The 27,069-nt window shown below is 46.7% G+C and overlaps 1 protein-coding gene across 2 annotated transcripts in view; it reads right to left on the bottom strand.

Moving 5' to 3' along the window:
* Positions 1–27,069, bottom strand: part of Clpb (ClpB family mitochondrial disaggregase) — a 122,348-nt gene that overhangs the window by 92,848 nt on the left and 2,431 nt on the right. For both annotated transcript variants that reach the window (XM_075971629.1, XM_075971630.1), the window contains exons 2-3: positions 26,125–26,176; positions 3,319–3,405 (exon numbers count right to left, since the gene is read on the bottom strand). In XM_075971629.1, the coding sequence (XP_075827744.1) occupies positions 3,319–3,405; positions 26,125–26,176 (139 nt within the window). The remainder of the gene's footprint in view (positions 1–3,318; positions 3,406–26,124; positions 26,177–27,069) is intronic.

The following is a 27,069-nucleotide window of genomic DNA, read 5'->3' as shown; positions in this document are numbered from 1 at the left end:
AAAAAAAATGGAGTACAGACCTAAACAGAGAACTCTCAACAGAGGAATCTAAAATGGCTGAAAACACTTAAGGAAATGTTTAACATCCTTAGTCATCAGAGAAGTGTAAATCAAAACAACTCTGAGATTCCATCTTACACCTAAAAGAATGGCCAAGATCAAAAACACTAACAACAACTTATGCTGGAGAAGATATGGGGTAAAGGGAACACTTCTGCATTGCTGGTGGGAATGCAAGCTGGTACAACCCCTTTGGATGTCAGTGTGGCGATTTCTCAGAAAATTAGAAAACAACCTTTCTCAAGACCCAGTAATATCACTTTTGGGTATATAACCAAAGGATGCTCAATTATGACACAAGAACATGTTCATAGCAGCTTTGTTTGTCATAGCCAGAACCTGGAAACAATCTAAATGCCCCTTGACCAAAGAATGGGTAAGGAAAATGTGGTACATTTACATAATGGAGAAAAAAATTTACACAGCAGAAAAAAATAATGACATCTTAAAATTTACAGGAAAATGGATGGAGCTAGAAAACACCATTTTGAGTGAGGTAACCTAGACACAGAAAGACAATTATCACATGTACTCATTCATAGGTGGTTTTTAAACATAAAGCAAAGAAAGCCAGCCTACAAACCACAATCCCAGAGAGCCTAGGTAACAATGAGGACCCTAAGAGAGACATACATAGATCTAATCTACATGGGAAGTAGAAAGTAGAAAAAGACAAGATCTCCTGAGTAAATTGGGAGCATGGGGACCTTGGGGGAGGATTGAAGTGGAGAGGGGAGAGGCAGGGAAGGGAGCAGAGAAAAATGTAGAGCTCAATAAATATAAAAAAATTAAATGAAAACACAACAAACATACAAAGAAACAGTGAGTCATGGACTCTGCTTCCACCCATCCACCTCACACCTTGTAGCTCCTGCACCCCAATCCCCAGCTGTCCTCCTATTCTCTGTACTTGTACTCCTCTACATTAGATTATAAGCTCCCCACTTGTCTTTAAAGATTATTTTTATTTTATGTACACTCGTATTTTGTCTACATATTTCTATGAGGGTGCCAAATACCCTGGAACTGGAGTTACCGACAGTTGTGAGCTGCTGTGTGGCTGCTGGGAACTGAATCTGGGTCCTCTGGCAGAGCAGCCAGTTCTTAACCGCTCAGCTATCTCTCCAGTCCCACTCCCCACGGTTTGGTAATTCAAAGACTAGAACATGTTTCTCGTGGGGAGAAACACTTAAACACAGAATCACAACTGAATTGTCTCAAAAACAAAGTATATATAGTATCTTTTTAGTTTTGTACTGTGATGCTAGAAATGGAATCCAGGACCAGGCAAGCACTCCACCACTGAGCCACACCACCAGCACATGACCACATCTTTAAAGAAGGATCTCCAGGTGATCTGAGGCAGATCAATGCCTAAAATTCAAAAATCCCAGTTATGTGGTTTTTCTCCATGTTTCAGATTCTTCCAAAGTGGTCAGAACTAGCAATAATAGCCTTAAAGACCTGCTTGACAGGAGAATTAAAAGTGGTGCCTCCAACAATTAATTTAGTAGCTGCTCTCTGAAAGCATCCCTTCAAAAGCTGGCATGTCTCAATGGGAAGGCGTGGTGCGGGAGAATTATCTGTATTCTGTCAATCATGTTTTGAATAAATGCTGACTGGCCAGGCAGGAAATATAGGTGGGAAAACCAGACAGGGAATAAAAATGATGCAATGAGAACAGAAGAATTCTGAGAAGGAGGAAGTTGATTCCTCCCACTCCTGCCCAGATCACTGAAGCAGCAGGATGTGATCTGCCTCACTGAAAAAGGTACTGAGCCACATGGCTAACATAGATCAAAAAAAGGGGTTAATCAAGATGTGAGAGTTAGCCAGTGAGAGGCTAGAACTAATGGGCCAATCAGCTTATAATTTATAGAGACCTATGTGTGATTTTCTTTGGGGCTAAACAGTTGTGTGGGGTACCGGGCGAGGCAGAAACCCAAACAAGCAGGCCTGGTCCCCCATGTTACAAAGGTGCCTGCCGCACATGCCTGCCACCCTAGGTTCAATCCCCAGCACTGGGTGAAAAAAATCTAAAAACATGCTGTTGTTTTTGTTGCACAATTTCTTTCATACAATGAGAGCTAGATGAGTATACACTTCATCCCACTAAGACTTCTGGAGACCCGGGGGCAGAAACCAGAAAGCTGGGGCTGGAGGACTGACACGGAATAAGATGCACACTGTGCATGCCAGGTTAGCCTGCCTACATGACTTTAGAGAAAACACCTTTCCTCTCTGGGCTTCAGTATTCTCAACTGTAAAATGAATATAACAATATATATTTTGTGCAGTGGCCATGAAAAATACAAATAAGGCCAGGCACGGTGGAGCACGCCTTTAATTCCAGTACTCAGAAGGCAGAGGCAGGCAGATCTCTCTGAGTTTGAGGTCTACAGAGTGAGTTACAGAACAGTCAGGGCTATACAGAGAAATCCTGTCTTGAAAATCAAACAAGCAAACAAAAAAGAAGCTACAAGTGGTTGCCTATGCCACGTCTGCTGTGTCTTGCGTGTGCATGCGCATGTGCCTGTGCACATGTCCATGTGTGTGTAGACTAGAGGCAGCTGTTAGGTCCACTCATTTATTTGTTTATTCAAGTTCTGAGACAGGGTCTCATGTAGCCCTGGCTGGCCTGGAACAAGTTATGTAGATCAGGCTAGCCTCAAATTCAGAGATCCACCAGTTACTGCCTCCATGCCTAGCCTAGTCTAATCCACTTGACTTTTTGAGGCAGGGTCCTCATCTCATCAAACCTGGAACTCTGACTCAGAGTGGCTGACCAAAGAGTCCCTGAGATCCGCTTGTCTGTCCTTGCAGTCTCCCTAGTGCTCAGCCACTGGTGCACTAGGCTCACACATGGTCCTCACGCACTTCAGGGACCGAGCTAGCTCTCCAGTCCTATAACCTTGATGAAGGGGAAAGTAGGTAGGAAAACATCACAGCCACCAACAGAAGGAACGGATGGAAGTTTCCAGACCCTCCAAAGAAAAATTCACTAGGAGAGCCCTCAATAAGGGCAGTAACGGACAGCTTCTCAATATAGTGAAAACTCACAGGCGTAGAACCATTTAAAATCTGCTCTTAAAAACGTGGCTGCTATGATAACACCAGTTACTGGCCTAAGGTCACAAAGCCAGTGACTGGTACTGCTATGATCTGAAACCACATGTGCTTCTCCACATCCACCATGCAGCACCTGGGACTGCAGCCGAGTAGCCAGGGAGGCAGCCCTGGGTGGAAGGAGATTCTTACCTGTCATTTCGGCTGATGGCTGCCACCATCAGTGCTGTCCAGCCAAGTTTGTGCCTTGTGTTGACATCTGCACCTTCTGACAACAGCCTGACAAAACACAGAAGAATATTGTCAGCTTATCATGGACAGGAGTGGAAACAAGCAGAAAAAACCTAGGACATACAGTTAGTGCAAAGCAGCCTGGACAACACAGTGAGAACACTAACTCTAGAGAGCAGATAACAAACACAAATATGCAGGAGCATGAATCTGGACACAAGTCCTTTGAGTTCTAACCCCAATTCCAGCTCAGATCACCAGAGTCATCCCTTGCTCAGTTCCATACTGTCATTCTCCCAAGCCTTTTGAAAAAGATTCTGCCTTCTCTATCTTAATAGTGATACTATGGCACCCCTACTTCCTTGGCCCAAGAGCCTCTCAGCCCCTTTGCTACGTTGAAATCTTGCCTCTAGGTCAGGTGATATAAACCTGGTGCCCACACCCTCTCCCTTAAGTTCCCAGTGTTTAGCACTGAAGACCTAACATTCCTTAACTCTGATAATTTTATCATGGCTATTTGTAAAATACAAACCCTTCAACCCAAAGAAAGATGGGAAGAATTTCAGAAATGCTAAGTTCCTATTATAGCCCATGCAGACCTATTGGGATCTACAAGCCAGATGCTTAGCATATAGGAGTCCCTTGATTGTCAAGTAAACCAACAAATCCAAGTTCTAAAGTACATCATTATAAATCTGAGCTCTGGGTCCTGTTCCCTATAACAGAGGCAGAGACAAATGAACAAAGCCATGCCTTACTTAGCCTGTCCTCTTGGAACTTCTTATTCCTGGGTTTATTTACTCTTCACAAGCTGAAGGAGCAGAGAGAAACTCTTGTAATGGAGGAGGAGACAGGAGGGAAAATGACTTGTGAAAGGCTGGATAGACTCTCTCCATTATCCACAGATGGTCTCTCCTCATCTCGTCTCATTAGCCCACCTCCACACAGCACCCCTCTTCACAGAACACAAAAGGCAAAGATAAACTATTTCAGCCAACCAATGGCAGGGTCCTACAGTACACTCTAGATGTGGGTAAGAAGATGAGGGGTCTGCTCTAGGACAACTCAGGAAATCAAAGACCACAGTGCCACTAAAGGAAGATAAAATCAAGAATTCAATTCAGCCAGGCAGGTGGTAATCCTCAGGCCTAGGCAGGAGGTTCCCCACGAGTTCAAGCCCCCCCTCCCTCCATGGTCCATCCACTAGGCAGATGTCCATACAAGCAAAGGGCACAAAATTTTCTCCATCCTATCCCGATCTTCCATCCTATCTGGACTGAAGCTTCCTTCACAATCACAGTGAGGGCGAGATCTTCATCTACACTTTAAGCTTCAGAGCCGAATGTTTCAATGACACCACATGGTTTGTGCAAAACAAGATTTTTTCCCCCACACAAATAATGTATACCTAGGGTTCTTAGGTTCTTTAACATCCATGGCCATGAAAGGAACAGGGGACCAGAATAATTCATCACATTCTTCTCTACCCTCTCCCAGGGACACCCAGACTCAGGTAGCCACCAAAAACAATGCTCAAAGAACATTCTCTCCCATGTTTCCTGGAACCTATGTGACCACTGCCTTGGGAATAGGACCTCTGGGGCATGAGGCATGCATGTGTGTGATGTGAATAAACTGCCAGCATCCTCCAGGATAACGACTGCTCTATAGACCTTCATACCAGCAGGACGGGGTGCTCTGTGCACGTCTCTTCTTGCAACACCTGGCAATACTAGGCTTTGTAGCATGATTAATAACCCAGAGACAACATATTGGGGTCAATCTGAAGATCAGAATAGCAAAAGAGCCAGCCATTGGCTCTTACCTCTACCTCCGTTCAAGATGATGATCCTGCCTCCAGAATCTCAGAATGAGACTGTGTGTGAGAACTGTCTTGTCCCATCTTAGATTCTTCTCTACTGCTGGGATTAAAGGCGTGCACCACTACCGCTTGGTTTCTATGGCAAACTAGTGTGGCTACTGGGATTAAAGGTGTGTGTCACCACTGTCTGGTCTCTAAGGCTGTTTTACTCTCTGAACTTCAGGCAAGCTTTATTTATTAAAATACAAATGAAATATCACTATAAGGCGTCTTTGTTTTTGTTTGTTCTTTTGGAAACAAGGTCTACTATGCTGCCTATGCCAGCCTTGAACTTGCTAAGCAGCCCAGGCTGGCCTTGACTCATGAACCTCCTATCTCAGTTTCTTGCATGCTGGGATTATAGGTCTAAGGGGTGCAAAGGATATATTGCTGCTTTTAATGTGTGATGATGAACAATTTAAAAATACTTTTTTTTTTTTTTTTATTTTTCGAGACAGGGTTTCTCTGTAGCTTTTGGTTCCTGTCCTGGAACTAGCTCTTGTAGACCAGGCTGGCCTCGAACTCACAGAGATCCGCCTATTCCTGCTACCCAAGTGCTGGAATTAAAGGCGTGTGCCACCACCGCCCGGCTTTAAAATACTTATAAATATGGGACTGTCTTTTCTGTGAAGGTTTTGGTTAGTTTTTAGAAGAAACTCTTGGCAGAGGGGGTGTCCTTTTGACTTACTATCATTTTAGTGAAACAATATAAGGCCAGTCCAGCATGGTAGTACATACCTCTCATTGGGAGACCGAAGCAGCAGAATTGCTGCAAGTTCAAGACCAGCCTGAGATATACTTTGTCTCAACAATAACACAGCAATACAGTGCTGTCAGAAGCCCTTCATCTAGTCTAGCTCTAAGCTCTGTTACCTACTATCTTAACACCCTAAGCAGTCACAGCCTCTCACTGAGCTTCAGCGAGGACGGTGAGGACGTATAGTAGAGCAGGGCTTTGCAAATCCCCTCAGTCCCAGGAGAGTAACCCGTGGTGTTCTTAGTGAGCCCAGCTCTTGACTGACCATCAGTCTTTGTACTCTTGGGGCCAGGGTGTGATGGGAGAGAGCAAGGGTCCTGGTTCTAGAGTCAGGCTCTGCATTCACCTACTGTGAAGGAGGAGACAATGCTAACCTCTCATGCAAGGTGACTGTCACGATTGAGAGACATACTATACTGTGGGTCTCTGTAAAGAGTGATGTACCCGGTAAACTGAGACAGCTAACCTCACTATCACCACAACAAACCTAACCACAGACTTTTTCTCTTGTAGCACTGAAGCAGGGGTGGGGAGCGCACCGAGTCGTCCCGTGACCCCCCTCCCCCCGGGTGTAGAGCAGTCCCCAAAGTTAGGACCTCACTAACCAGATCTCCCTATTTCATTTTGTGGTTTCACAAGTGAATGCCCAGCAGGCACTCATTTCAAAGTCCTGAGCCAGCTGGGGGTGGGGTGGGGCAATGACTGCCTGCTGAGAGTGGCTAAAAGGGCCTCTGAGATCAGAGAAAGCCACCCTTGCTCTCCCCCCCTGTGATTTTCACCAATGGACAAAATGCGGCAAGTGAATTAATCTCTTTTAAAAAGAGCAATGCTTGTGACAGAGCACGGTGTCTCTGTAAAGGTTAGGATTCCATCATCCCTGAGATGATGAGCAGAATGCTTAATGTAGGCTGCCAGTCAGGGCAGAGCAGCCCACGTAGTCATGCTGGGGAGGGAGTGGGCACGGCAGGCTTTCCTGGGCTCACTCTAGACTTATGGCCAGCCCTACCTAATGAACTAACTCTCCTGCTTGGCAGGACAGTGGTGGGAACGGCTCCGGGTAGTGGACAGGAAACCACAGCAGCAGTCGGAGTGGATCCCTGCTCTTGCACAGCTCCCAGGGCATACAAAGTAGAAAAGACCTCAGTTCAGATATAGCCACGGCCATGGCCACTGCAGGATAAATGTGAGACGTGACCTCTCTGTTCCTCCGTCTTTATTTGTGGGAGAATGAACTGAACCTCTCTGTTCCTGCGCTCCGTCTTTATCCGTGGGAGAATGAACTGAACCTGGGCCTGTACTTAGAAAGCTGGGGCAGGAGTGCCACGATCTCAAGGGTCAGGGCTATAACAAGAAAAAGTATTCCACCAGCTTCCCTGCACGACACAACAGGGGTGTCATCAGGAGATAGTAAGTCATGATGGCTAAAACACTTGGCATACAACTTGCTTATATTATTAGCATCATTGCCCATTTTACATTAGTGATGGGGGGGGGGGTGAATGGCTCAGTGGACAAGGGTCCCCGCTACCACACCTAAGTAAATTAAGATGTCATAGGAAAATATAGCAAGTATTGGTGGGCAGAAAATAAACTGCCACAGAGCAGTGGAGGCAGAGGTAGGCCAGTCTCTGAGTTCAAGGCCAGCCTAATCTAAAGGGTGAGTTCCAGGACAGCAGGGTTACACAGAGAAATCCTGTCTCGAAACAGTCTAAAATTCCCAGGTAAAGGCAGTCAATAGCAGAGCCTAAGTGCCATGAAGAAAAACACAGTCTCTCTAGCAACCAAGAATGTGGGAGAGGCCAGCAGACCAAAGACCAGGAGGTGACATGGCCACTTCTGCCAGGCGCAGGAGAGGAGCAGGGTCACTTTCCTTAGCGTTTTCACAGCAGCAATCACAGCAGTTCCCATTGTTTTCTTAACCAAATTAGGTTTCATCCTTTCAGGTTTCCCTAAAATGGCCCTATTGCCTCCAAGTCCCCTGTGCTAATCTGTATCAAACAGTCACAGTTGGCTGTCTTGTCTTCATCTGTCCCCTGTTCCTGCCCTGGCAGTCAGCACATGGGCATTCTCTATAGAACCCGCAAATAGCAATCCGCCACCAATAAATATTTCTGTCATGTGGTGGAAGACGTGTGGCCTAACGGTCTTTTTCAAAATACTTAAGCTCGTGCGTATAAATACGCCAGGGCATCTCAGATTCAGGAGTGGCTGGGGACATTTGGGGACAAGGCCTGGAGGGCTGAGAGGCTCTAGTCATGGCTCTGTCAGGTACTTGATATGTTGTTCAGGATTCGTCTACCCTTGTGAGCCTTAATTTTCTCTACAGGAAAACAGAACTGAATGAACTCTCTAAAGTCCCAATCACTGCTATAGTAGCATCTGGGGCAGCAGAGATGGCTCAGCTTTATGGGCACATGCTGTTCTTGCAGAGTGTTTGGGAGAGGTGTACTGGGGTGCAGAAACTGTTCATCTGGAGGTCCCACTGAGATGGCCCGGGGCCACGTGGAGGGAACACCCCTTCTTCCCACACCTGCTCTGCACCAGGCTAAGACTGGCTTCGTCTAAGTCATTGCCTTTAGAAGCCCAGGATCTCATTCAATTTTCAGGCTGTCTTATGAAAGACGCCATGCCAGGCTCCCGACCTTACCAGGAGAAGTACCTGCCTTGTCCCGTGGAATATTCTAAAATATCCCTTTTTCAGGAGATGTCCTGTTTGAGAGATTTTTTTTTTTTCTGAGACAGGGTTTCTCTGTGGTTTTGAAGCCTGTCCTGGAACTAGCTCTTGTAGACCAGGCTGGTCTCGAACTCACAGAGATCCACCTGCCTCTGCCTCCCGAGTGCTGGGATTAAAGGCGTGCACCACCACCGCCTGGCTGAGAGAATTTTTCATACCCCTCTGTTTTTCTGACCCGTCTATCCATTGCATCAGGCTATGGGTCCCCACATAGACTTGCAAGAAGGGGACCTACAATTTGAGTCCTGATTCCCAAATACCCTTTTACAAAACCTTTTTAAATTGGGACTATCTGATACCATATGTCCTTGACGCCTAAATTTTTTTTGCCAACGTGAGAACAAGTAAACAAGCCCCCCACATATCCATGGTTTCTGAATACTGTGCTCCTGCTCCCCCCACCCCCTCTCGCTTCTTTCATTGTTTGCTGTTTGTCTGCATTCCTGGCATATGTGATCTGGTCACACTGGGATTCTCTCTGCAATGGATCCGTTCTCTCCCACCCAGAGCTGCGTAAGTGTTCTGTCCTCAAGCACCTATGTGCTTGCCTGGTTTCTACAGCCTACTCCAAAATTTTTAGGTTGGTCAGCTGACACAGTTTCCTGGAAAAAGTTTTGTTCATCTGTCTGCTTATATATATGTGTAAATAATGTGGCCATGGTATGCTTGTCTTATGTCTCTCTGTGTGTGTGCGCCTGTTTTAAAATCTGTAAAACTTGTAACTCCAGATTACAACAGCTCTGGAAAAATACAAACATGTGGATAGTCGCCATTTTTGGTTGAAGTCAAAACAAAAAACTCAGTGCCATCTTTGGTAAGAATCCCCATGTGTAAGCAGGATGGTGGTGTAAACCTTTAATCCCAGCAATAGGAAGGTGGATCTCTATGAGTTCAGGGCCAGCCTGGTCTACAAGAGCTAGTTCCAGGACAGGCTCCAAAGCTACAGAAAAACCAGGTCTTGAACACCCATGTGTGCTGGACCCCCCAAGGAGGCAGTCCAACCTCCAATATTCTTTGACTTACTAAAATATTCCTTCTAATCATCTTGCCTCTACTAGCATTGATAAGCTGTAACTGATGTCTATAAACTATGTTTACAGACTATAAACTATATGTCTAAATTTAACTTACATGTCTAATTTGGATATACCTGACAGTAAATGGTACTGATTCTCAAGTGCCTCTACAGATCTGAGAGTAGTGTGGCATTTAACAAAGGAGCTTCTTATGACAGAGACATGACAGTTCCTACAACATCCTATAGGTCCTCCAACAAGATGCATGGTTACAGAAGACCTTCTGCCCTGGAGGCTTGCCTTTGGGTATGGCAAAGCCACTCACACAGCATGTCTTCCACCTCACCAGTATACTGGGCACAGCACCAGGGGATTGAACGTCTCATCTTGCCAAGATAGGTAGACTGAACCCTACCCACCACAGGAAAATCTGTCAGGCCTCCTGGGCTCATCAGCTAAAGGCTACTGCTGCTTCTAAGACTGGCGTTTGTGGAAGACCATGGAGAGACTTGGGATTGCCTGCGTAGCTAAAAGAGCTGTCTCACTTCTGTTCATCTACTTACCCCTCTCAGATCTGTCTGACGGCATTTAATGGCTTAGGATACTGATAGCTCATTACTTCATTTGTTAAGTTTCCTACTAAAAATACAGACAGGTATGCCTCTTACACAGGCTTCGTAGTCCACAGGCTTCAGATGTATCTTTAGAGGTTCAGAGTTTCCAATTTCCTTTAATTGTCTTCTAAAATATTCACGCCTTTTTAACTTAAAGCCATAGCCTTTTGCTATGACGCCAGGATGTAAATCTGTTCCAGCTGTCTTATAGATATCTGCAAGATCCTGGGAAAAGTTTTGCTGTTGTATCAAGAAATCTGGTCTTGTGAAAACTGTCTCCAGAGCCTATTCTGACCCCACCATTTTCAAGCATATTTTACAGTCACTCCTTGGGCATCCAGATATCATCACCAGCTCCTGGGACTCAGCCACTGGTACCATCTCTCCTGGCTCAAATGGGCACCTACCCAGCAGCTAAAATCTGGTTTTAAAGGGCATGTGTGCTGTCCTCTCATTCATTCACCCTTGCCTCTCCTGTGCAATGGGGCTCTTCTCTGTCCCATTCTTTCTGGGCGTTAATGACCCTTCCCATGGCTAGCCCCATTCACAGGGCCGATAAAAACAATCTATTTTTTCTCCTAGCAACCTGTCTTCTCATCTTCCTCAAGGAACAGATGCCTGAGGTCTCCAGGATGGCAGTCAACTGGATGCCTCTCCAGCTACACCTCCCCTGAGTGTGAACCAACTCCCAACTCTCCCCTCCCTTACATCACATACCCACAGGAAGTAACCAGACTTGAGCGGGTGCCCCTGTAACCAAAGAGTCTGGGATGTTTGGTTGGAAGTGTCACCCCAGACCCTGGCATCCATATATCCAAAGAGCCTAGAATGTTTGGGTGGAAATTCCATCCCAAGTCCCCTCCCCTGGGAGTTGCCTCAGTCCAGACTCCATCCCTGAGAAAGCCCGCCAATCCATGATCCCTACCCAGAGATGCTCAAGATCACTCCCACAGGGTATTTAAACTGCACCCCAGGGAACAAACACATGATTTTTGGGTCTTCCTTCCTGGCTCCTCTCTGGGGGCCTGGGAAAGCCATCTGGGAGCACTGGTATCCATTAAACCTGGGTTTTTTCTAATTTGGTTTGATCTGATCTGATTCGGATTACTGCTTCGGCAGAGAAGTTTATTGGGGTGCAGAAACTTCTCACAGAGGACCTGGTTTGATTCCCAGAACCCACGCAGAGGCTCCAAACCTCCTGTTTCCAGGAGATTCTCCATCCTATTCTGACTTCCATGAGCATCGGTCACACACAGTGCACACACATGTGCACAGGCAAAACATCACGCACATAAAGATAAACAAATCTAAACTATAAAATGAAAGCTGAGGAGTGGATTCCTAGTAGATTTGACACAGTGTGAGACGTCCAAAGACAAGCCGGTTCCTTAGGTTTGCTGACTGTGGAAGGGAAGACGTCCTACGCAGGCAGTGGCAGGTTTAAGTCATTCTGATTAACTAGCTCTTTACAGGGAACGGAGAGATCACTTCACTTTTCTTCCTTTTTCTTTATGACCAATCAATACAAAGCGGCTAGTGAACTTCAATCATGCATTGTTCCAACTGATTTCCGGATCCTTTGCAGGAACTGGCCCTCAGCTGCAGCTGGGAGGGGCTGAAGAATGGGAAGCCCTGTCCCACCTGCATGGAAGCACTGAGCCATGCAGACCCAATCACGATCACTATCTGGGCAACAGGACCCTGGTTGTAGATGCCCAGAAGGCCCTGTTTACAGTAATAACAGCACCAGGCCCTCTGTCTGAGCAGAGGCAAGGCGCCTGGGGCTAGAATCCCCAGGCAGCTTCCATCTGTGCCTTATCTCCCAGCCAGCCAGAGATGGGGAGGTGGGGGAGGGCAGCAAAGGATGTTCTTGGAACCCTGCCTGGGCCTACAGATTTCAAGGCAAGGGCCTGACGCTCCGACTGCACAGGCACAGGGCCTCTTACACTGGCCATTAGAGCACCAGCCTCTAAAGCTCAGCTCAGGTCCCCTCCTCTAGGAAGCCCTCTAGGTGTCCTTGCTTCCAAGTGCCCAGCACTCTTATACCAGGCCAGTCTCAAGGAGAGCAAACGAACAGCAAGAACGAACAGACTGGCGTGTGTACCGCACCTCTAACTTTGATGAAGTGAATCTGTATACTTCACCCCTGGTTCTTTCCTACTACAGTTAGTTTCTGGAACCTAATGAATGCCCTGCAGAATCAACAATCCAAACTTTTAAGCACAAAGATGAGCAGGTTCACAAGGCCTCTCTTGGAAAAGACTGACCCAGAAAGGAGCCTGTCTCTGTCAGGCTGTGTGCCCATGGCAGGTCCAGCTAACCTGCCAGAACCCAACAAGAGTGCCCATATGTGAATGTGCATGGCGTTTCAAAGGCAAATGCTGAAGGAGTTGATCCACATCCTAAATGATACTCACTGGTTTAACAAAATAAAGCCCAATGCCAGGTAGCCATCCTATTCTTTACATATAATTATATACTGATGTGCACAGATTGCTATTGTTAAATTGTTAAACTTAGAAACCAGTTACAAAAGCCGGGCGATGGTGGCGCACGCCTTTAATCCCACCACTCGGGAGGCAGAGGCAGGTGGATCTCTGTGAGTTCGAGATCAGCCTGGTCTACAGAGCTAGTTCCAGGACAGGCTCCAAAGCCACAGAGAAACCCTGTCTCGAAAAAAACAAAACAAAACAAAAACAAACAAACAAAAAAAAAGAAACCAGTTACAAAAATAGCATCAAAAACTCCTTCACATGTATCCACTTTACGCTTTGATTCACTTGGTTCCTATTGCTAATACATTTTACTTCCCTACATGAGAATTAATTTCAGACATTATGCCCCTTAACTCCAAATACTTCAGCATGTATATCGGTCTTGGAACAACAACAGACTTCTACAGAATCACCATAAAGGACAAAGTCTCAATGAGAATCAACCAAGTGCAGACCCAAAATACTCAAAAATTCAGAAACTAAAAACAACCCCTGCATCTATATTGAACATATACAGACATTTTTGTTGTCATTATTTCTTAAACAGTATAGAGTATGACAATCATATGCACAACATTTACACCAAGTCATATATAAGCAGTCTGGATATGGTTTAATTATATAAGAATATATAATATATGTGTAGGTTTTATGTTAATACTATGACTTAATACATAAAGGGCTTGAGTATCTGCAGATCGGGGACCCATGAAGGATCCCAGAATCAACTGATAGAACAGAAGGAGCATTTGACCTCCTATTCTGCCTGTGCTCAACCACCTACAGTTATCCTAACAGTTTCCACAGCATCCTAGCCCTGTCATCCGAACGGAAGACAGAATCAATAGAAAAATCAAACACTGTGTCTATTGTTTCATCTAGCATAGTCCTTCAACTTTCAGTCATCTTCACAATTCTGGCAGTTTGTATTTCCCATCAGCTTTGAGGTACACTCCCTCATTCAGCACTGCGCACTCTCCCTGAGGACTGAGGACTGCAGGACTCTGAGCGCATGCTGATCCAGGTTTCTAGGCAGCTGGACAGACACATGCTTGGCAAACAGCTAAAACACAAGCCATGTGAGTGGAGGTCGAGGCAACAGTGCAACAGGAATGATTTTCGGGGTGCAGAAAGCTTCTGTCACAGGGGATAGGCAGAAGCTAGGATTCCTCTAATGATCTCCTGGGATCCCCTGAGGCATCACCACTGCACTCCCAGGGAGATGTGCCTGGCTGAAATGGAGTGAAATATGAAAATACAGGGAGAAAATAAGGGAGAGGAATGACCCAGGACACCCTCATGTGACCTCGGTCCAGGGCTACAGAGCTGCCTTAGTCCAGACAGCTGAGGAGTGGGAAAGGGTTATGAGTGCCCCCTACTGGCCCCAAAGCAGGACTCTGGATTGCAAGTGTTTGCTAGGAAGCTTGCCGCAGTTCAGCAGTGATAACAGTAGTGGATCTACCACTTCAAAGTGGACTGGCAACTGAACCACTACTGTCAAGTTCTATGTAGGTCCACATGTGATTTTCAGTGAGGAGAAAAGCTAACCATAAAACCTGCCCCTACCCGCAGGGGACAGCAAAGGGTCAGCCTTCCTCACTCAACAACAGAACTCACAAACAGCTGGGATTGAGGGACTGCAATGGACAGATTCCCCCAAACCTGAATAATGCATTAATTATCGTGAGTCCTCTAAGACGTCTGTACAGGACAGCAGCAATAACATTTTGGCAAACTGTTGAATAGCGTTTTTGCTTTTCAGTACTGGAGATTGAACTCAGGCCTCCTGCACGCCCGGTACACACTCAATCACTGAGCTATACTCGTAGCATTGCTTACACATTTATTTATTTATCTAGTTATTTATTGGTAAATATGTGTGTCTGAGTCCACATGGCCAGAAGACAGCATTGGATCCCTGAGAACTGAAGTTACAGGTGGTTGTGAGCTGCCTGATGTGGGTGCTGAGAACTAAACCCAGGGCCTTTAAGAAGAGTAGTAGCATTCAATTATTCAGCCACGTTCCCCAGCCTTTTTCACTTTCCAACAGATGTCCAAACTGCCTAGGAACTAACTTATGCTGTAGTCCAGGCAGGCCTGTATCTGTGATTCTCCTGCCTCCGTGTCCTGGTAGCTAGGACTCAAACAGTGGAGTTCCATGGCTCCTCTTTCCTGTCTGACTGGTGCCTGACACTCGACACCTACCATCTATCTCATTTGATTCTGAACTAGAAAAGAGAGCCCCGTCTCACCAGTGACCAGATCCCGAGGCCGTAAATGGCAGCTTGGAACTGTAACCCTTACTCTGCTCCCCACAGCACAGCGCCTGTTCTTTCTACATACAGCCACGGGACAGCACACTCCCGCTGTATGATAGGACTGTAGGCGGCAGACAGATAAAGCAGAGACCTCCAGTGAGGTGATCTACAGGTTGGAGATACTAAGACTAGTTCCATTTCTTAGGCTTCTCCCCTGAAAAAACAAAACGAAACAAAACTCTTCTGGTCTCGATATGAGAACGCCCCCAGCCCATCTGTCTCCTCACTACCACGAACCTCATACACACATACAGTGTCTGCAGTGGCTGGGCCTCTGCCCCAAACCAAGCTAAGCAAACAGATGTAATCGAATGTTTACAGAATGCCAGCTGTCCTGACCAAAGCTTAAGAGATCACAGGAATCCAGTGAGAAAGGGGCAAGAAAGCCATCGTAGGCTCTAGAGAGGGGAACAGAAGCATACCCTCTCACAACGACAACAGTGCCATACTGGAGTCCAGGGAGAACCAAAGGTTCACAACCTTTTCATTAGAAAGAGCCAGGATATAGAAACTTGAAACCATGGCTTAGGAGTCAGACTTGGGTAGTATGACACGGTCCCCGAGGATCTGCCTCCTAGTGGCACTTTCTCATCACAAGGAAAGGGAGTCTCGTGAATAGTCCTGGAGGACGGAGCTGCAGCCACACGAAAGGCTAGCACGTAGTGGCAAGCTCGCTGTGTCAAGTGTTATGGGAAGGCTACCCATTTCATCACGGAAATAGCTACTGTTGGAAAAAATTGTTTAAAGAATAAAGAGATTAATGTAGTTAGAAAAAAATTTAAAAGGACAACATGGGCCTTGTTCATAATAACATAACTGTTAATCATTTTCACACTGTGAAAACGTGTCTGTCAACTGACAGACGGATCAATCAAAAAGGCACGGAACAGCGACACTGTGCCGCGACACACGAGAACACTGGGAGTGCAGCTGAGCTGAAGAAGTCAGAAATAAAATCCAGACTGTGGGGTCTCATTCATGTAATGTGTCCAGAATGGGCAAATCCAGAGCGACAGGAAACACACTAGAGGGTGCCAGGGCCTGCGGGGCAGGAAGGGTGGGATAATGAGATGTTCTAGAGTTAGACCAGTTAACTGTCCTATCTTATAAATGTACTAAAAGCTACTGAATTTTACATGCTAAAGGGGTGAATTTTCTGATACATGGTTATATTTAAAGAGAGAGGGAAAGAGAAAGACGAAGTGGATGAGCAGATGCTTGTTTAATCAAAATCTACTTCTTCAGGAACACAGAGCACCTAAAGCTTAGGGACAGGATAAATGAGCCTAAAATCCTGGCTGACCCAGGCACTCACCAGCCTAAGAGATGTTGTCTTCTTGCTGTATTCCGACTCCCAGAATTCCAGGTGCCTCCTCTAATTGTACTTTACCACCCGTCCCCGCTCACTGTTCTTCTGCAAAGCCTGGTCAAACACACAGCTCTCTGGGGAGGCCGGGGTGCTAACCCCAGACAAAAGGCCATTGAGATGGAAGTTTGAGACCAGCCTCAGAAAGGATTCTTATGCAGGCTGGCAGGGCCTCCCATCCACATGAATGGAGACTCCTGGTCCAGCTGCTGCCCAGGGCTGTGCTCTCCTACTGGGTAGTCTTTGGAGAAAAAACAGTACTTTAATCAACCAATCAATCAACAGGCCAGACTCTATACTCTGTTCCTTTGGAGCGCTCAGATAGCCAATGCGACCTGCTAAGGTGGAGGCAGAAGCTGCCATCGAGCATACTCAGATAGGGTCCCAGCCAGGTGAAGAAAAACACAGGCAACTGGAGAAAAAAGGGCAAGGAAGTAAATCACTTAGCCTTTAAGGTCTATATAATTTGATAAGAATTATATATTCAGCCGGGCGGTGGTGGTGCACGCCTTTAATCCCAGCACTCGGGAGGCAGAGGCAGGCGGATCTCTGTGAGTTCGAGACGAGCCTGGTCTACAGAGCTAGTTCCAGGACAGGCTCCAAAACCACAGAGAAACCCTGTCTCAAAAAACCAAAAAAAAAAAAAAACCAACAAGAATTATATATTCAATATAATAATAATTATATTCAATATGAGCTACAATATGAGCTACTGGGGAAAAACACAGGCTGTGGATGTGTGTGGGCCTTAGTGTAGATCACAAGTGTACACTGGCTGGGAGGCAACCAGAAGGAACAGAGTCTGTGTAAGCACTGAGTTTCATCTGGAAAATGCATGTAACCGTTTATTCTGTGTCACACTAGGATTCACAGCCAATGAACAATGCTGTTATTAACCAGGGTGCGTTTTCTGGAGGAAGAGCTTGAGGTGGCAATGAGGCATGGCCAGGTCTAGACAGGCAGGAGAGCCTGAGAATGCTGCAGTCCCGGGGCAGTTTATCCTTAGGAACCTGTGGATTCCAAGTGAGCCTCACAGACATCCTAGTCTGGTAGGTAAGAAGGGCTACTTCCCAAGAAGAGAGTTTCGAGAGATTTACTTAAGAACCCTTAACTTTCGGGTCATTATCTGTGAAGGTGCTGTGTTACTGGCAAGGTTGTGACATGTTAATGTCACCCAGCTGGTTAGTAAGTATAACAAAAGCAGACCCCAGGCCCTCTTATTCTGCAACTCTTGAATTCTTTCTATAACGTCATGGTGCCTTTCAAAGTCCTAGCATTCAGGACACCCATGAGGGTTACATGAAAAACCTGGAGTCCTCAAGAAGCACAAACTATCAAATTACAGAGTGATGCTGTTCAGGCCTTGACCTCTGCTGGTCTGGGATCAAGATTTTGTTTCAATGCACTGCAAGCCACAAAGACATTTACATATTTACTGATTAAGAGAGCAGGATGTTTTGGTTGCTCTGATGCCATCATTAATATCTTCCCATCCAGCCAAAATGATCCAGCAATCGATAAACAGACAGCCTCTCCAAGGTCCAGAGACAGCCAAATGTATTTACCAGGCAGGGCTTCTGTTAATTAGATAAAACCCCCAGATCAATTCTTAGAACATTCACCTATGCTGTAGCTAAACACATTCGGGACACCTTGATCCTGGCACTCAGACAGCAAGTGCCTGGAGCTGGGGCATCAGGGGACAAGAGCCAAACCAAACCATCAGTGTAAAGCTAGAATAAATGTGTTTACCTTCAACAAAGCCAGACCTGTATTCTCTCCTGAATTGTACAATTATTTTTTCCAAAGCCATCTAATAAGCCAGTTTAATCCTCTATTTTCTAAAAGCATCAAATCAGAAACCAAAACAGTATGTCAAAAGAATTTCCAGATAACTGATAAATTTAGTATGCTTATTAATTAACTAGAGACAAGGTCTGGAATGCTCCATAAATTGGGCTGGCTTTGAACTCAGAGATCTGCCTGCCTCTTCCAAGTGTAGGGAATTACAGGCATGTGTCACCACATCTGGCTAAATTTAGCATGTTTAGGACCTGGAGAGATGACTTGTGCCCAGAACCCACATCAGATGGTTCACAATTGTCTGTAATTTCAGTTCCAGGGGATGTAAACACCTCTGGCTACCATAACCGTACATCTACACATAATTAAAACTCATAAAAATAAACCTCAAAACAAACAAACAACAAAAAGGGCTGGCGTAGAGGCAGACGCAGGTGGATCTCTGTGCCAGCCTGGTCTACAAGTTCCAGGACAATGTAATGATCTGTCTTGTCCCTTTAAGAGACAAACCTGCCCACTCCTTCCCCCTTCCACTGAGGCAAACAGATCTTCCTTCCAGCCTGAGTTCTTTCCTTTCCTCTCTCCTGAACCTCGAGGTAGCTTCTGCCGTGCCCTGCCTTCCCCTCTGTTCTTCCTCCTTCTCCCCTTACCCCATTTCCCTTTCCCCTCCATAACCCACTAAATAAACACCCACCTTTTCTGTCTCTCTCACCTGCCTCGCAGCTCCCTGCCTGGGACCCATTGGCCCTCAAGGTCTATGGGCCGCTAGGGGAACTGCAGCAGCGGTTTACCACAGGGAACAGCGCCATTTTATTTTTACCATAACAGACTATGTAGTAAGAGACTGTCTTGAAAAACAAAACAAAGCCAGGCTGTGGTGGTGCATGCCTTTAATCCCAGCACTTGGGAGGCAAACACAGGCTGGGTCTCTGGGAGTTCAATGTCAGCCTGGTCTAAAGAGGTAATTGCAGGACAGGTCTCAAAGATACAGAGAAACCCTGTCTCAAAAAAAAAAAAACAACCCAAAAAAACAAAAACAAAACAAAACAAATAAACAAGCCACCACAGAAAACAAACAAACAGACTTCAGTCTTTTTTTTTTTTTTCAACTTAACTCCTCCAAATCCTCTTTTCAGAGTATGGCAACAACAGCACCTATGCAGGAGCTCCAGCCAGAAAAATGGGAACTCACTGGCATTTTCTGTCTGAACTAGAGCTCTAGTCATTCATTCGGCACCGTCTGCTGAACACTCACTGTGCAGCACTCTGAGTCAGGCACGAGAGCCTGGCTAACTCCCCACCTGAGCCCAGCCACACACAGGAGCTTCTGGGCTCTTCTAGTTGCTTTTCTCTTCTTTTTTTGGTGCCAGGATTGAACCCAGCTTACGGAAGCAGGCAAGTGCTCTACCTGTGACCTACAACCAGCTTACAGCCCTGTTTCAGCCAGTCTTTCCACACTAGCTGCTGACCAACATGGTTTCCACTAAGCTCTAAAACCTTTGAAAATTATAATCCACAAGCATATCCGTTTGCATCTCTGCCTTTTAGAAAGCACAATGTGCTTTCCTCAGCTCCCCATATCTCACACCACCCACCTTTGCTCTCTAGGGCCCGGCCGTATCTATTGCTTCTCCCTCTCAACACAGGGAGTCCTACAGGTTGGCTTCAAATTCACTGACCTCTTGCCTTTACAGTTCTGGGATTACAAGTGGGTAACAGCCATACCCAGCTCCACATCTTTTCCATCAAAAGGAGTCATGCCTGTTCAGGTGTCCCCTGTGCCAAAGGACCCAGCAAATGACCAGCACTCAGTAAATGTCTGTCGAATGAACACATGGACTGTGAAAAGAAAGGGCAGTTCGCCACTGGAGACCAAAGCTTTTGCTACCAGGTTCCTTCAGCTGAGCCTGTTTGTGCTGATGAAAGACGACCTGGGGCCACATTAACACAGGGCCAGCTCTCAGTCCGCGAAGGGAAGAGCAGACGGGGTGCTGCCTCTCAGCGGTGTGATCTGAAGGAAATTTGATCTCCAGCAGAGAACAGGTTTCCCAATCCTGTCCCCAGCCCGACAGGTCCCACAGGGCTCTGCCTGAACGCAGACAGATGTGCTGCAGTCTGTCCCGGTGCCCTTGGTCTTGGGTGAGTGACTCAGTGTAGAAGCCAGGCTGAGGGTGGGGCTGGGCCAAGGAGGTCACCTGCTTTCACAGCTGTCCAGAGGGGCAGGGGCCAGCCTCCCTGCTTGAGGAGCTGGGTAACCTAACAAAGTTTAAGTGCTTCAAGGAGAAAGGAGAAAATGGCTGCTGCTCGGGAAAGGGGAAGGAGAAGCAGAAGGAAGGAGAAGAGTCCAGGCTTCCCACGGGCCAGTGAGGACTGGAACAGGCTCAAGTCAGTCACTCAATGCTCAGAAACATGCAGGGAGAGGGACTGCAGACCCTGTCCTTGACTCAAGGTGAATGGTCGAGTTCATAAACTCTTTGGGGCTGGAGAGATGGCTCAGTGGTTAAGAGCATCGCCTGCTCTTCCAAAGGTCCTGAGTTCAATTCCCAGCAACCACATGGTGGCTCACAACCCTCTGTAATGAGGTCTGGTGCCCTCTTCTGGCCTGGAGACATACACACAAACAGAATATTGTAGACATAATAAATAAATAAGTATTTAAAAAAAAATAAACTCTTACTTTGTTTTGGTGTTGTTTGGCTTTGTTCTGCTTTATTTTGTTTTGAGACAGTCTTGCTGGCCTCTAACTCACTGAATAGTGTTTGGTCGACAGAATCACCCCAGCTCCCTAACACCCCTTTTACAAAAAGTCCGGATTGCTTGGCTGGGAGCTTCACCCCAGCTCTTGGAATAAGCCCCCTCCCCAGGGAGGGTCAAGAAAGCCCAACAAATGGTAACCCCTCCCCAGGGAAGGTCAAGACCACTCCCACAGGCTATTTAAACAGCCCCCCAGAGAATGAACACGTGGTCTCCAGGTTTTGGTGGTCTCCCCTTTTCTCTCTTCCCCCGGAAACATTTCATTAAACATCTTTTAATTTGGCTTAATTTGGTCTGGTTGGAATTATTTGCATCTGCAGAGAGGCCCATCAATCTAAATTGAAATACCTAACAGATAGGTATTTCTCTCTGGAACTGGAGAGCTTCCTGCCTCAGCCTGAGTGCTAGGATTACAGACTTGAACCAGTATGACCAGCTCAGACCTTTTAATACAAAGTGCCTGCCATCAAGTCTGAGGTCCTGAGTTCAATCCCCAGAACCCTATGGTGAGGGAAAGAACTGACTCCACTGGTGACCTCTAACCTCCACATATATGCTGCAGCACCAAAATTAATAAATAAAATGTAAGAAAGACTAATGTGTGGCAAATGGTAGGTGCTGACTTGTCCTTTTGATTGAGCAGCCCCCTACACACTATTAGCCAGATTCTCATAAAGCAGTAAACAGTTCCCATCGCTAGGCCCACACCCAAGCTGGTGTGACTGGGCTGACACAGGGGTCACGAGCTTTCCTGAACATGCTGACTGCATTTCTGACATTTAACTCTATTTCTCCAACCTGATCTCTTCCAGATAAGCCTTAGACTCCCCCACACCACAGGAAAGATACAGTAGAAGAGGACAGAAGCGACTGAACCGGCTACGACAAACCAAAGAGAGGGGCGTTAGAAGGCAGAACTTCCACTGAGGCTCAAAGACTGGCCTGGAGCAACAGCAGTGGGGGGGGGGGGGCAGCAGGGAGTCTCCATCTGTTCCAGGGATTACAGACTCGGGGGTGAAGCTCCTCTCTTTAAACAGAAGAGTCCCTCCCCATCCTGAGCTCTCCTGAGGTTCTGGGCTGAAGACAGAGCTAAAGGAAGGTCCAGGCACAGGAATGACAGAGCCCAAGATGGCAAGATTATTCTCCAGGTTTGAGCTTTACTCCAAATATTGATGTCACTAACCATATCGATCATAAACGTGGCAAAACAACTGTGTAAACTGGTTGGGGGGACTGAGACTAGAATTGTCTTGTCCAGGCAGGCCTGCTGGACACAAACAGAGGCTAGCACACAAACAGGATCTAGGGCAGTGGAAGGCATCAGGGGAGTCAAGGGCACACACAGAAAAACTCAACAAAACTCAAGACCATTTCCAGTGAGGATGTCAGGCCCTCTGCCCCTGCTCCAGGCTGGCCTACTAGAAGGATGACCTGCACCTGGGGCATTACATGTCTGTTTCCTTGAGGCCAGACTGCTCTTTACTCCTTCCCATCTACAGCCATCTACAGCACGCATGTGAGGCCATTCCTTTCCTTTTGTTGTTTTTTCTGTCGTGTTTTTCAAGACAAGGTTTCATTATGTGTAGCCTTGGTTGGCCTGGAACTTTGTATTTCTGGCTAGCTAGAACTCAGAGATCTGCATCTGCTAGGATTAAAACTGCACCGCCATGCCCAGCCACTCATTCCTTCTTAACAAGTGCTCTGAGTGAGGAGAGAAAAAGATGAAAGTCTCCCTCAGCTTGGCCTCCTCCTCAGACAGCCTCTCAAAAGATCTGCCTTCAGCTTTTTCCCATTTCTTCCGAAGCAGCCCTAACTGGTTCAGTTCCCTGCTCAAAAGCCTCCTAAACCTACCTACTGCTCATAGGAAGAGCATTCAAAACCCCGACCGTGGCCAGGGCAGCCAGGCATATTCCCACCACATCACCACTCACCTCCGCTCTTTTCTCATACCCTGCTTAAGTCCTGGGCCTGGCAGTCAGTCCACATTGCCAGGCCCTTGCCCAGCTTGTCCCAGCTCTGGGGACGACATGAGATGGGGGCTGAGGAAAGCCTGTGCCTCATTCAACTGATTACCATTGAAAAGTATTTAGTTGTCATTATAGAAATACATATTTAGGGACTGGAGAGATGACTGGGTGGTAAAAAGCATATACTGTTCTTCAGGTAGTTCACTGTCTGGGGGTCTGACACCCTCTTCTGGATTCTGTGAGCACCCACACACACAGGGGCACACCCTTCTTCCCCTTCACATACACAATCTAAAAAATATAAGTGTATTCAACAGGGTATGTGCACATATAATCCCAGTACTAGGAAAGCAGGGGTGGAAGGAAGGGAGGAGAGGGAGAAAGGGTATTCACCTGCCTGCAATCACAGCACTGGGAGGCCAAGGCAGGAAGATCATGAGTTTTGGATCCCTTTCTGGACCAAATAGCAAGAATCTCCTCAAAAATAAACAAAAAAACCCCACCCCCAAAACAAGACAATAAGAAATCCCAAAGGCTGAGGCTCAACTGGTAGGTGCCTTCCCAGCATGCACTAAGTCCTGGCTTGATCCTCAGCACCACACAAGATGGATCATGATGGTGCATACTTGGGATCACATCGTTCAAAGGCAGAGACATAAGGATCAGAAGTTAAAGGTCATCCTTGGGATCACATCGTTCAAAGGTAGAGGCAGAAGGATCAGAAGTTAAAGGTCATCCTTGGGATCACATCATTCAAAGGCAGAGGCAGAAGGATCAGAAGTTAAAGGTCATCTTTGGGATCACATCATTCCAAGGCAGAGGCAGAAGGATCAGAAGTTAAAGGTCATCCTTGGGATCGCATCATTCAAAGGCAGAGGCAGAAGGATCAGAAGTTAAAGGTCATCCTTGGGATCGCATCATTCAAAGGTAGAGGCAGAAGGGTCAGAAGTTAAAGGTCATCCTTGGGATCGCATCATTCAAAGATAGAGGCAGAAGGGTCAGAAGTTAAAGGTCATCCTTGGGATCGCATCATTCCAAGGCAGAGGCAGAAGGGTCAGAAGTTAAAGGTCATCCTTGGGATCACATCATTCAAAGGCAGAGGCAGAAGGGTCAGAAGTTAAAGGTCATCCTTGGCTATGTATTGAGTTTGAGGCCAACCTGGGTACATGAAACCGTGCCTCAAAAAACTTAAAACTAACAAAACAAAACAGAAAAACACCCTCATAAATTTTTGAGCTAAAATGACCCTTGGAGTGTCAGCCTCCCCAGCTTGGCCTACACTGGGCTTGGGGGAGGGAAGCTGCAGGCTGGCAGCCTTTGGCAGTTACCAACAGGTGATTCTGGATCACTAAACAAGTTCCGACTCCTCGCTTCCCTGTAATGAGGCTCTGGAAGGAAAGGCACGTGTCTGGGGCATGAAGATGCCGCACGCAGCTGCAGTTATGAATGGCTCTTATAACAAGATGACATCTGCGCTTGGCTTTTAAGATGCATCAGCACATGTTTATTAAACTATTGCTCCATCATATTTATTTGGCTACAAAACAACTCCCAGCCCATACTTCCAAAAGTGGTTTATTAAAAACTAAGCCTTGAACATTAATACTCAAAAGCACCCTTGAGAATCAATAATAATGCTGCAGATAAAATGAAAGGGAATCAAAGCAGTAAGTCTTGGTGGAGCCGTGGCTGCCTTTCCACATTTTCTTCTATGCTCAAGCATCTGGAGGGGAGAAGTACACCCAGGGTCCAGGGCATGCAGGGACTCCAAACACCGACCTGACTTCCTCTCTAAAATGGGAACACAGCATCACGCATGGTGTCCACACCTATAATTCCAGCACTCAGAAGGCTAAGGCAAGAGGAATCAAAGTTCAAAGCCAACCCGGATTACTTAACAAAATCTATCCTCAAAAAACAAGAGTTATGGGCCTGGAGGGATGGCTACAAAGTTAAGAGCACTGGCTGCTCTTACAGGGGATTTGGTTTCGATTTCCAGCACCCACACGGCAGCTCAAAACCATCTGTGACTCCGGTTAGAGACGAGCCAACGCCCTCTTCTTGCCCAGAGCACTGCATGCACACGATACACAGAGATACATGTGGGCAGAATGGCCATAATATAAAATTAGCTGGTCATGGTGGCACACGCCTTTAATCCTGGTACTTGGGAGGCAGGGACAGGCGGATTTCTGTGAGCTTGAGATAAGCCTGGTCTACATAGTGAGTTCCAGAGCAGCCAGTACTACGTAGAGAGATGTCTCAAAATAAGTTAAAAAAAAAAAAAAAACTTAAACTAAATGAACAAATAAAAGCCAAGGTCTAGAGAAACAACTCACTGGTAGAGTAATTGCCAAGAATGTTTAAGACCTGCTCAGATTCAGCACGGCAAAAACAAAAACAAACCACAACACCGAAAACAAATATCTGAGGTAAAACAGGGGTCCCATGAGCACTTAGATTTGTTTGAAGGGCAGTAAGGCCAAGGTAAGGCCCACGAGGGATGAATACTGTTTCTCAACAACAGACCATAACTGCTGCTTGGCGCAGGTCCTCTCTCGGCGTTATCCTTCCTGCACACCGCCAGGCTTCCAGCGCAAGATGAGCTTTCCCCTGCTCAAGGAGCAGCCTCTGTGCAAAACACCCCACTCCATTGGAGAAGCAGCCCAGGAGAACTGGGTGAGCCACTGAAGCTGAAAAATTACAGCCTGCCTCTGCTGGAGGCCAGCATGCCTCAGCCCTCTGAGCAGGCCTTCCTAGTCCCAAGCTTCTCTAAGGATGCCCATCTACCCCAGGTCCAGGCAGCAAACAGTAATACATGGTCACTTCCACAGAAGAACAAGAACAAACTAAGATTCACAGGGCCCATGAACTCCAAGCCATTGCCACCAAACACTGAGATGTTTGGGTGCCCTCATCCATACTTAAAATATATAAAGTCTGATCTGGGCCAGGGGAGCCTCTGACTGTGGCTGCAGCGAGCCCTTGGGAAACAAGCCGGATGGGAAAGGCTTTTCTCTAAGGCAGATCAACACACTCTGCTCAGCCCTTCTGGGTAAGACAGTAGGGCTCAGATACTCACCTTTTGACTTCCTGCACATTGTTGGCACGGGCAGCTTCCATCAGCGCTGCATCTGAAAAGAGATGGGGTACTGGTCACACCCCTGGCTAGGACCTGCCCCTCAGAGCTGAGAGAAGGTCCAGCAAGTCAGCGGAAGTTGCTTAGAAAGTGAAAGGCTGGCGTGAGAAGACTGAGCCCTTCTTGCCCTTCTTCCCCTGGAAAGATCCACCCCACCTCTGTCTGGGGATGAGGCAGATGCTGTACCAGTTCCCCCAGTGTTCCCAAGCACTGAGGCTCGGGTGTGTGGTCTTCCTAAGAATGGAAAGAACCCCAATCTGAAGTCATGGACACTGGAGTCCAACCCACTCGGCCATTACTCTCTGCAGCCCTTCTTTTTCAAGCAACTTCCCATGGTATTCAACAAACAGTAACTTTTGTCAGCCTTACAAGGATGCTGAGGAGATAAAACAATGACTGAAAAATCTCCAAAATCCTTAGTACAAACCCAGAGAAAGGAGACCCAAACTGTTCAGTGAGATCCCTGAGGACCCAGGCCTAGCTAAAGCCTGGCCTGGCTGTTGGCGCCACCTTGTGGCCACTTGGAAAAACTCACAAGTCAACAGCAGAGGCACAGTTGACAGCTCTGTGCCCAGCCTGACTCTGGGTTATACTGCTGGCCACTAGCTGACTTCTGCCCAGGCCTCAGCATTTAAGACCCACTAGGTAAGAGAAGTCACTAGAGTCGGAGACAAACTGAGCCCAGCGCCAGTCCCAGCACTAATGATTACTTTGTGTGTGATTTGTCCGACTCATGTAAACGCCTGAGCTGCAGCATGTGCATAAACCAGGTTTTTTGTTTCTTCGTTTTTGTTTTTTATTGTTTGTGGTAGGGTTTCTCTGTGTAGCCCTAACTGTCCTGGAAATAGCTCTTGTAGACCCGGCTGGCTTTGAACTCACACAGCTCCG

Source organism: Microtus pennsylvanicus, chromosome 5 (assembly GCF_037038515.1).
Source record: "Microtus pennsylvanicus isolate mMicPen1 chromosome 5, mMicPen1.hap1, whole genome shotgun sequence".
NCBI lineage: Eukaryota > Metazoa > Chordata > Mammalia > Rodentia > Cricetidae > Microtus > Microtus pennsylvanicus.
The sequence above is the reverse complement of the archived record's forward strand: the minus strand, read 5'-3'. Positions and strand labels throughout refer to the sequence as shown.